The sequence below is a fragment of the Oryzias melastigma genome, unplaced genomic scaffold (genome assembly GCF_002922805.2).
Source record: "Oryzias melastigma strain HK-1 unplaced genomic scaffold, ASM292280v2 sc00204, whole genome shotgun sequence".
In the NCBI taxonomy this organism is placed as follows: Eukaryota; Metazoa; Chordata; class Actinopteri; order Beloniformes; family Adrianichthyidae; genus Oryzias; species Oryzias melastigma.
The window spans coordinates 134,748-146,724 of NW_023416880.1; the positions used below are offsets into that span (position 1 = coordinate 134,748).

At 41.2% G+C, this 11,977-nt stretch overlaps 1 protein-coding gene across 1 annotated transcript in view; it reads right to left on the reverse strand.

Annotated features, from left to right (window-relative positions):
• Positions 1 to 11,977, reverse strand: part of mylkb (myosin light chain kinase b) — an 84,119-nt gene that overhangs the window by 63,527 nt on the left and 8,615 nt on the right. Inside the window, exons 3-4 of the mRNA XM_024260702.2 lie at positions 8,255 to 8,371; positions 5,754 to 5,813 (exon numbers count right to left, since the gene is read on the reverse strand). Coding sequence (XP_024116470.1) covers positions 5,754 to 5,813; positions 8,255 to 8,371 — 177 coding nt within the window. The remainder of the gene's footprint in view (positions 1 to 5,753; positions 5,814 to 8,254; positions 8,372 to 11,977) is intronic.

Consider the following 11,977-nt stretch of genomic DNA (forward strand, 5'->3'; position numbering starts at 1 on the left):
AGTTTACTATGCGCAAGTTTCTTGTTGCTAAAGCTAGCGCTAGCATTAGCAGCAAAGCTACCAGTCCCGAGGCATTAGCGGCAGCAGCAGAGACCGACTCGTCGGTTGGTACTGCCCAGCCCAGTGCATCTAGTTTTTCTAGTGTCTCAAGCACAGCCCCAGCTTCCCCAGTTGCTCCCAGGCCTGCAGTGCCTGCTGCAGATGATGTAAATTCAGGCTTGACCACGTTAGCACCGTCACAGCCCACAGCTCTAGTTTTCCCCAGGCGTAACTTTGGGAAAAACACACGCTCATTCTGCCCAGGTTGGTATCGTGAAAGACCTTGGCTGGAATATTCAGCAAAGCTTGATGCATGCTTTTGTTTCCCGTGTCGTAAATTTGGGGGAAACAATGACAGGGATTTGGTTTTCACAAAACATGGATTTAATAACTGGAAAACGGCGTTGGAGAAAGACAAGGGATTCACAAGCATGCCTCAAGTCAATGCCACATAAAAAAATACCAAATCCTGGTCTGAAATGTCCCAGAGAGCGCCCACAGGGGAAACCATTAGTAACCTAATAGGGCCCTCCCAAATTGAAAAAAATAAATATTATATAAAAACAATTGGAGAAGTCGTTCAGTTCCTTGCAGTGAATGAACTTCCACTTCGTGGCAGTGTGGAAAGCTCAAATGAGGATTTCTCTGCAGGACTGTTCTTAAAACTGGTTGACTACACATTAACAAAGGACCCCAAGTTTAATGAAATAAACAAAACCATTCCACAAAATGCAAAATACACCTCTCACAACATCCAAAATGAAATAATTGAAACATTGGCCAAAATGGTATTAAATAAAATCAAAGATAATTATAACAAAGCAGATTCTGCTGGTTTTTGCATCAAAAGTGATGGAACCAGAGACAGATGCAATGTGGAGAATCTGTCTGTCATGATCAGATTTGTCTGTAAAGGTCTTCCAGAAGAGCACCTGATTGGTCTGCTGGACCTCAGTCAGTTAAATGAGGAATTTATGACCACCCAAATTCTTCAGCATCTTTCTGACTCTGGTTATAGTGCAGCTGAAATGATCAGCCAATGCAATGATGGAGCTTCTGTCATGAGTGGGGTCAGGGGTGGGGTTCAGGCCCTATTGCAAAAGAGGGTAGGGAAAGATATTCCTTATATCCACTGCATTTGGCAGTGGTCCATGCGATGCATTCAGAGCCGTGTGCAAAAACCTTTTTTGATCTGTCAGGATCCCTGCACTCATTCTTTCATCGTCATTATGTGTCACAGAACTATGATGTTCACTCCCTAAAACGACTGTTGGAGATCAGGTGAACAAGCCACCATGATGTGACCAAGTGCCTTGTGGAGAATCAGGATGCTATTATGAGGATCCTGTCAGAGGTCACAGAGGTCACAGAGGACAGAGCTGTTGACATCTGCACAGAGGCATCGGGGTTACTGATGATGTTACGGAGGCATAATTTCTTTGAAATAGGAAAGTTCTTTCTGAAAGTCTTGGGGTAATTGAAGGCAGCAAATGCCATGCTGCAGGCTCATTCTGTTGACCTGTGCTGTGCTTCAGAAGTAGTCAGTGCATCCCTGCAGGCTCTGAAGCAGATGAGGGTTGAGGAGAGTGAAACATTAGTCAACATGCCTCCAGCAGCTGCTAAAAGAAAGAGAACAATGAGCTCAGCGCTCACAGGTAGTGCTGTTCTGTCCACTCTGGGCCGTGCAGAAGACTCCTTGACTCCTTGCCAGTCTCTGAAGAGAGCTCTTCTCAACATTTTAGACATAGCCATTGTAGAGACAAGGTTCTCCAAAAGCAATCTGGAGCTGATGAAAGCAGTTAGTAGTCTTCAACCTCACTCTTTTCTGGATGTTTCCATGTTAAGCCCTCTGCAGAAAATGGCAGGAAGTGACAGTGACAAACTCTTCAATGAGATTCTGGTTGCAAAAATAATGTTTGAAAAAGAGTTCAAAAAGACTGATGCTGGTGGCAATGTAGAGTTTGTAGACCTCTCCACCATCTGCAAATATCTACATGGGTATAAGAATGCCTTTCCTCAGCTCCATCTCATGTATGTGACCTCCATCGTGATTGGTGTGTCATCTGCATCATGTGAAAGCTCTTTCTCTACTTTGTCTCGAGTTCTTACCCCCTTCCGCTGCACCATGCTACATGAGAGAAAACAACATTTAGTTATCTTGGCTCATGAGAAGGCAATAACAAAAAGCCTGGATATGGATTCATTTGTTCAGACTTTTGCACAAAAAAGCAGACGGCTAATGCTGTAATGACTGATACAAGACATGCTCTGTGTTCAGAACTTAATAAACAACAGTGACAAAAAATACATGTAGTAAAGATAAACTTGAATGTAAATAAATAAAAGTGATACAAACTACATCATAAATAAAAAAGATGCTTAAGGAAGGCCAATAAGAGATGCATAAACAGACAGGCTTCAAAATTATGAAAGTAACAAAAAATACACAAAAGGAATTAAAAAATAAAAACAAATCACACTGACTCACTTAAAAATGAATAAATTAATTTCTAAAAATGTAGTCTCCACAGGGTATAAGCTAGTGTGACATCTGCACCACCCCATAGCCCGGGTAAATGCAGAGGGTATCCTAGTGCCAGGAATGCCATCCTACATAAAATATTCATTCATTCATTCATTTTCCTGACCGCTTTGTCCCTTTCGGGGTCGCGGGGGTGCCGGAGCCTAACCCGGCTACAGAAGGGCGAAGGCGGGGTTCACCCTGGACAGGTCGCCAGTCTGTCACAGGGCCTTAATCACACACACATCCACTCTCACATTCACACCTAGGGGCAATTTAGAGTCACCAATCAACCTATGAAGCATGTTTTTGGACGGTGGGAGGAAGCCGGAGTCCCCGGTGAAAACCCACGCATGCACGGGGAGAACATACTGAAGACAAATTACATGGATAACAAAAGACAATAGTTATAGCTCAGTTATCTTTCATTTTTTAATGCATTTTATGCCCTCAGGAGGATTTGACATCCTATAACCTCTGGGTATACCCAAACTTGGCCCCCCTGATATTCTGTTTGCACCCCCAACTGGGGCTGGCTAGATCCGGCCCTGCTCAGGATACTGGTAACTAAGTAACATCTGCTGTGTTTTCACAAGGATGTGAACCTTTCTGAATGTAGTTTTTGTTTTTGATATGAATGACCCGCCCTCTGTTTTGGTTAAGGCTAAAGCAGTTGATGGTGTTTCAGTAATCAGAACTTTCCATATACGGAGGGATATGTATCTATATATAAAAACTGTGCAGTGCTTAACCCTCATTCTCTTTTATGGGGTCCAGATGGCCCCACCCTTACAAGGTGGACTAGACTTCATGTCTGTCATTGGACACCAGTAAAGATCGACAATCATTGAAAAAAAAGTTCAGCACACTGTTTTGTGGGGTCCAGATGACCCCACTTTTAATGTAAACAAGCTAAGGAGAGCAGAAGGGTTATTAAGCTGGGCATTTACAGGATGAGCAATTGGATGCAAGGACAGCAGCTCCACAAAACATCTCAGAAGAGGTTTTAAATCTCACCATTCTTCAAAGTTTTTTGATCTTTTACAAATATTCAGTTTTGTGTTAGCTAAAACTAATAATAAACTTTGTTTTTTTTTTTTTTTTTTTAAGAATACAATTGGCAACTATCCAGTTCTGAAGACTATTTTGATCAGTCTATCCAGCTGTAAGGACAGGCATTTCCAGCATTTGCAAAAACAAAACAAAAAAAAGGCTTAATTCTGCAAATGGTTTTCACCCTGATAACAACCTACCATCTCCAACAAGAAGACAGTCTTAAAAGGAGAGTTTCCTCTCATGGCACTTTCATGTTTCTCATCTGGGCAGCAAAGCAAAACAGAGTCTCACAGTGCAGGCCAAGTCCAAAATCAGACCTTAAATGGAAGACAGGGAGATAAACCCCTTCCGTCCTGCCTTACTGCTGTCAAAACCTTTGCACATACCAAGTTCAACAAAGGAATCTTTGTGGAGCTTTCCTCTGAAAATGCTGCTTTACTGGGAACAAATTCTGCAAATGTCTTTACAGTTACAAGTACCTAAGAAAAAAGGGTACTGTATTCAACCATTAACATTAGTATTAACAGGTGAAAAATTCAGTCTGATTGCAACACTGACTCCAAAGATGGGGCACAATGCCTCTCTGCTTGACACTCAGCATTAACAATTAGAACTGGAGGGTTACACCAACAGTGTTCCCACCAGAGTTCCCAAATATGGCTTTGACTGCAGCTTACCTATACTCCACTGTCATCACACTCAGCTGTGTAACATTAACTTGACTTTAAATTCTGTCTCCCTTCATGCTTTTCTTTCTCCTTCTTCCATAAAGACTTCTTGTCTGCTCGATCTACGGAATGGAAGTGAATTCTGTTAGGGAGTAGGTCAACCAAATAGTCTGAATATGTTTAGTGTAGCATAATGCATTGCTACTTCTAGGGGGAGTCACCTAAAACTTTTGTCCCACCTGCCTTCACAGATAGATACAGGCTGCCTGTGGGCATAAAAATGGGCAAATGTGTACAAGGCATGGAGGTGGTTGGAAAAAAATGTTAAGATTCACATCTTGGTAATAGTTTAGATAAGGTGGTGCAAAACACTGAATAACACGCTGACAAAGATAGTTAATACATTTGGTAACAGTGCAGCAGGCGGTGTGGGCAGTTTTCTTTTGGGGACTCCTGTGGGGGCGTTACCCCAAACGGCTTGTGCTTTGACCCCTCGCAAATTTCACACAAAATTCAAAGATGCAGTTCCTGAAATAACCACTAGGAACTGGTTGTAATAGGAGGTCATTTATTAATAGCTTTCTCTGTTAAAAAAATTAGAACAAAACAAAAAAGGAAATTTTACACCCAAATACATGTGTACATTTTGGTTTCATAGATCTATTAGATATGTTTTGTTCTCTATTTTATCTTTATTACATTTCTGCATCTAAGAAACATGTTTCCTTGATGGGTGGGTGGATCCATTGGCTGACTTACCAAAATTGTCACTTTTCTTTGTCCCACCCAATGACCTATTTTTAGAATGTACTTAAGGTGGATGGAGTAAACTCCAGACAACATGCCCCTCCCTCTTTAGGCAGCATTTTCACTCTTCAGAATTCATAGGTTTCTGAAGGGAACAGGTCTAGTTTTAAAAGTTTTTAGCATCTCAAAAAGTAATGATAGATTCAGGTTAAGATTATGAAAACTTAAAAATGCAGACCGTTTATATACAGTATTTAAGATAAAAATGGCAGCCAATCATGACGCAGTTGATTCTATTAATTGTTTGATTCTAAGGCTTCATTAAATCCTGTCAGGATAAGAAGTCGTTCTTTTAACTTCACTTTTTACTATTATAAAGGAGAAAAACTTGTGAATAACAGAAAAATGTTAACCATACAAGGGTTTGTTTCTGTTGCATGAAACTAAAACAGGGCTGATGGGAAACATGATCTTAATGTGCAGATGAGGCTGAAGTTTACGGTGATAGAGGAAGAAATAATAATGTGGCAGTGATGAACGAACTGATGCTTCCAAAGATACACAGAGATACATTAAAATAGATCCCAGCAGCCCTGTGTCTGTGTGTGTGTGTCTGGGGGTGTGTCGGTGTGTGAGTGTGTGTGTGGGAACCAGTTATCCCAGCCTGTAGCTCCTTATTGGGACAAAAGAAAAGGCAGCTGCTGCATATTTTGGAAACTCACTCTCTGAGGTTGGAATCGCCTTCTTGGACTTCTTGTCCACTGGAGAGTTTTCTGCTGGTTCTGTATGAGGATACACATGCACATTAACACAGGAATACAGACGGACAAAGAGGGAGTAAAAAGCAGAGCAAAGATCAGTACATGGAGGAACAATAGCTTTAGTAGTCTTCCTGGTTTGCTTTAGTTAACTGACTGTGTTTGAGTTCTGAGCATTTCACAACTAATCCAGAAATATCTCCACAGTTAGACAAAGACTAACCTTCACCTGTTACTCCACTGAACCTAAACTGCAATGATTTCCAAAAGTTGTGTGAGTGTTTTCATTATTTTTATGATTTTTTTCACTAAAGCAAGTCTACCTTATACAATGACACAGTTTTTGTCTTGTCTTTTGTCTTGCAAAGAACAATTTTATATCAAGAAAGTTTTTCAAAAGCAAAATATTCTTATTTTGAGAAAACATGTCTTAGTGACCAGATTTTTTTTTCTTAAAATAAAAATGTTTGGTAAGAAAGCTTTTTGTACAGAAAAGAATCGGTCAATGGGATAAAAAATGAAGAAATGACCACTTTTAATGAGGCTGTTTTGGCAGGGTAAAGCAAAGCTTGGTTATTTAGAATAGAATAGAATAGAATAGAATAGAATAGATTTATTTAGTCATTGTCACATGTACAACGAAATTTAAAAGTGCTCACTAATCAGTGCATCATTCATACTTTTCCTAAGGAATAAAAAATAAAAATAGTTTAAGAATAAAAAATAAAACAGAAATACAAATAAAAAATAAGAGTAAGATAAGTATATGAATAGTCATAACACAAAAACAGTAATAAAAAGCAGAAATAAAATGAGTAATAAATAAGTCATCAAAACATTAGCATACGTACAGACGATCACACAAACAGCCCTTCAACCACACACGTTATTTGATTTCATAGCAGCATTTAGGATGGTGATTGCAGTTGGATAAAAACTGTTTTTGAATCTGTTTGTCGTTGCGTTGGGTTGTCTGTAGCGTCTGCCCGATGGCAGCAGTTTAAACAGGGGTGTGTGGTGTTTTTTATGATGTTCTGGGCTCTCTTGTGGCATCGGGAGTGATGTAGTTCCTCCAGTGAGGGGAGAGGGCAGCCGACGGTCTTTTGGGTGGTGGAGATGACCTTCTGGAGTGTTTTTCTCTGAGCTACCGTGCAACTTGGGTACCAGATGGATATACAGTATGTTAAAATACTTTTTATTGTTGCACGATAAAACGACACCAGCAGTCTCTGTGTAATGTTGTTCTTCCTCAGAATTCTCAGGAAGTACAGTCTTTGCTGGGCCTTTTTCAGCAGCTCAGCAGTATTCACCCTCCAGGACAGATTGTCCTCAATATGAAGACCCAGGAAGCGGAAGTCAACCACCCTCTCCATTTACAGAGTTCAAACCCAGGGAACTCTGTCTGTCTGTCTGTCTGTCTGTCTGTCTGTCTGTGAATGAATGATCTTCCGTTAGATGGTCAGTAACAGTGAACTGGTTTCCAGTCACCCTCAACTGCACTGTGTGCTTCCAGGAACTATTGCAGACAGTTGATAAATGCAGTTTGGTATTTGTTCTAATTACAGGAAGCTCTGCCTGGACCAAATCTCATGGGGAATGTTGGGAATCTAACACAGAGGAAGGAGGTCTGCTGGAGCTTCTCTGCTGCTACATTGTCTGCACAGATTTAAATTTGACTGATATATAATTTGGGAAATCACCAGACTAAAAAAGTAGTACAGTACAATTCATACACAAGCTAATTCAAGGCTTTACTGAAGAGGGCAAAATAAATAATAAAACTCAATTTCAAATTTTAATTCATTTTTAAATAAAAACAAGAACAACAAAATTTCAAGTTAACCCACAAACACATCACAGAAATAAGAAGAATGTTTGAAGTTTGAAAAAGGACTTGAGTTGTGCACACTTAATTTACGTGAGCCCCTTTGCAAATAACTGCACAGATGGCGTCTTTGTTAACCCGGGCCTCGACCCATCCGGTATGGATATCGTAGGTCTGATCTGAATATTTGATATGGCAAAGATTTTATGTCGGATGCCCTTCCTGACACAACCCTCTGTTTATCCAGACTTATCCACAAACAGAAACTAATAACCTTGAGGTATTGAGAGAAAACTTCCTCCACCATGGACAGCTAACTAGGGATGTCCTGATCTGATCATAGAGATCACTATCTGATTCTGATCTTGTCTCTTCCATTGTGCTCCTGTTTGGCATCACAAAAATCCTGTGTTGACAGTTTGTAATTCAGGCAGTTTTTTTTTTACCACCCATATAAATATAGATAATAATATAAATATAGATAATAATCTAAATTGAGATAAACCTTTTCTCCCTGTAATGTGTCATCAGAGTCTGCCGATGCTGCTTTGAACCTGTTAAGACCTGAAATGCTCTCAAACAACAAAAGTTTCACAACATGCAGGTGCAGGTGTAGATATATGAGAAGCTTCATTCTTACCGTCCACATGAACTGTGCAAGAACACTCAGCTGTGCCTGTCGACTTCTCGGCTCTGCATTTGTACTGGCCCTGGTCCTCTGGCAGAGCCTTGTCTATGGTGAGAGAGCATAGACCCCCTGGACAACACAAAACAGTCATCAGCTTATGATAACAATCATAATAATACATTTATTATGAAGGTACATTTCTGACACTGGGCAACATTTAAGGACAATGAAAAAACTCAAAATCACACATGCAAAACATGACAGTATAGTTCTTCAGGAAACCCCAATAGAGAGGCCTCTATGAAGGTGTATTAAAATCCAGACTTTGAGGGAGAACTCCATATTTTCCATCCAACCTGCCGTTGAAGCTCCTTATTGGCTAAACACACCTGATCCATGTAGCAGCAGCACATAAGGCAGGATTTCTGGAAAACCAGCCAGAGGCCGGCTCTCCAGGCCTGGAGTTTGACATCCCTGCTTAGAGTATGTGGGTTTTTTTTTTTTTTTTTTTTACAAAAAACGGAATGCAAAATACCATCCCATCATCATACTTTTCTGAAATGAGAGCTGATCTAAATTTAAAAGCAGTTCAATTAAGCACCAATGCAAAGTACCGATCAAACAACGACGACGTCAGTGCTCCTCCTGGCCCCGAGGATCCAGCAGCCAGCCACCACCCAGCCGGAGTCCTGCCACCACAGGCCAGCGCAAGCCCAGAGATCCAGACGCACCCACACCTTCTCCCTTACCTCCCACCCACTACATTACCCACAACAACCTCCCTCTCCCCATCCCCTTCACTCCCTTCTTCCATCCCCTTCCTACTGAGGGTAGGGTGAGTCCCAGTAGACTGCGTCAAGGTAGCCCCAGGTCTGTCCCCACACACTCTCACATTCATATCCCCACCCCCCAGTTTTGTGCCTCCGGCACCAACTGCCCGGCCACCGCCACTACAGCAAGGCCGAAGAAGTCTGGCCGCCCCTCCCTGGGGCCCAGTGCTGCGCTGGAAGGCCAGGAGGCCCAGCACCACCACTCATGCCCCTAACAAACCTGACGGACCATTGCACTCTCCTTCCCCCCACCATAAAACAAAAACAAAAAAAAAACCTAAATGTGTCAAAAAAAAACTATTTGTGGAAGTGTCACTAACCCCAGGGCGCTAGGCTGAGTATCAGGCGGCCTGGCCACGGTAGCGCGAGCAAGACCATTAAGGACCCAGTCGGCCGTCCCGAGGCCCCAAAACACTTGCCACGACAAAAAAACACCCGGCACCAGCAGCCCCGGGTACAGATCACGGCCGGCAGCCTCCGCCCGCCCCACACCCAGAGAGCGCCAACCCAGGGACCCCTGCATTAATACTGGCCAAGTGCAAAGCCCCCCCACATCCCAGGCAACTAGGGCCCCAGAACCGAGACAGCCCCAGCAGCCCCCGTGTGAACCCTTGTAAGAAGCACAACCCTTTAGGCCAAGTGTTAAATTCAAGGCCTGGGTAATTCGACCCCCTGGGTAATTCTATCCGGCCCTCCAGATCATTTTATTGTATTGTTGTTAATGGCCTGATGTTATCTTGCGTACATTTCTAACTTGTATAATTTTGACAAAAGATATTGTTATGGAGAATAAAGTATTGAAAGTTATTTAAAGACTAAGTTGATTTATTCTGGAATTGTATTCCAGCCTTGTAATCATTCATAATTATGTAACTAAGTTGCAGTTTTAAAGTTTTGAAAAATAGGCATTCTGCTAGCTTTTTATTTTATTTTTCAGTGCACATTTTGGCATTTAAAAGGGTTTGTTAAGCTAATTGGAGTTTAGCTAATATTTCAGCTTCATGCTAGCTGTTTTGGCAAATTTAGGCTTTTTTATTTTTCAGAATATCTTGAAGTTTAGCTACTTTTTCAGCTATATGCTAGCTGTTTTGGCTAACCTAGGTTTTTTTTGTTTGTTTTTTTTTAGGATAATTTGGCATTTAGCTAATATTTTAGCTGGCTATTAACTTCAGCGTTTTCAGCTATCAGTACTAGTATCTTCTGCGGCCAAATTCAGCTTACATCATTCACACTAGCATTTTTGCTGGTAATGCAATATATCTAGTTTATAATTAAGTTAAAAAGTTTCAGTTTTATAGTTTTAAAAATGTAGTTTTAGAGTGCTCAATAAATGTTTATAATGTTCAGCCGTGACCTAAGGTGTATTTTGGATTTTGGCCCTTTGGGGATTCAGTTTGACCCCCCTGCTCTAAAGCAGAGAGCTTGGAGCAGAAAGCTTGGCAAAAATTCAAGCAATTTTGTTGAATTGCAGAAAAAACAGAAGTTGTAGAAGAGATTGCTTAAGAGAGCAATACTGTCCTTAACTTGCAGAACATTTCGATACTGGAATGGCAGAAATCTCATGAAGTATGCAGAAGTTACAGAGAGACAAAAAATGCACGGAGGAAAAAAAAAAAGAAGCAGAAGAATGATAAAACAGAAGAACAATGCATTTTGCAAACAAAAAAATAAGAAATCATTTAGTTTTTGCATTTCCAAGTATTTCTCCTTTTACAGTTTTTCTCAGTCGCTTTGGTGCGTTTCTCAGAACACTATTAACATTTTCACAGCAGTTAGTGCATTTCTCAAAACAATTAGTGCAAACTGCAAAACCTCGTGGATAGCCTGCAAAAGCACGTCACATGCTCAAAATTGATCATCCATTCCTCAAAAACAAGTATTCATGTCAATGAAACTGTCAGTGCCATCAAAATGAAAAGGCTTGACACCATCTTTATGAACAAGATAGTCAAATGGCTTTGTCATGTTTTCACTATGACACTTTATAATTTCAGTGTTTTCCACTGCAAAAATATTTGGTGACACCTGAAAATGCTCAAGACAGCACTATGGCCTATTTGTACAGACATCTGAAATGTGCAGTAAAGTCACTGTAGATGTTAAACATAAAATCACCCTTTTGGTAGAGCTGTGAACAATATACAGTAAATTACTGTTTGAATAACTGTTTTTCCTATGGAATGTTTGAATTATTGAACTGACAGTAGTTCTTCCAGTATTGGGTTGCACCCTTCGACCAGCCTCCTCCATGGTGAGGCCGTGATTGACAACATGGTCCACAATTGTAGCCCTTATTTCTTTAGGAATCCGCCTATATCTGCCTCTTCTCCCTCTTCTCCTTCCTCTTCCTCCCCACATCCTCACCCCTCTTCCACGATGCTGACCTTCTATTTTGTATCACAGAAGTGTAGAAATGGTCCACACTAGCTCCTGCACAGTTTATATATGCTTGGCAATTGAGGATTCACAGGATTCATCCATAATTGACAGTGAAAACGTTGTTTGGCATTGGTTACTACTAAAATTGCACACACCTCCTCATGAGTGACAGCTGGAATTCACCTGAGATCAATTGTTCAATTTAGGACACATTCCCAGGACAACATGATAAAGGGAGTTACAGAATTTGCTTGACAGATGGCTAATATTTGACATTTGATAACTAGTTCAACAATTTTGTGTGTAATGACTCAAGCAATGAAAGTAAGACTATTACGCCGGAGTCACACAGGACGCGATAGCGCCGCGCAGCGGCGCGGAGCAGAGAGCGCGCCTCTTGGCGGCGCTCTATTGGTCACACCAGACGCGATTTGTTTACGCGACGGTCGGCAGGCGCTTCTGCTAGAGCTATTGCTTTTTTGCCATCATGGTGAATAACCAGGATATCTCCCAGTGTTTCTGCTAA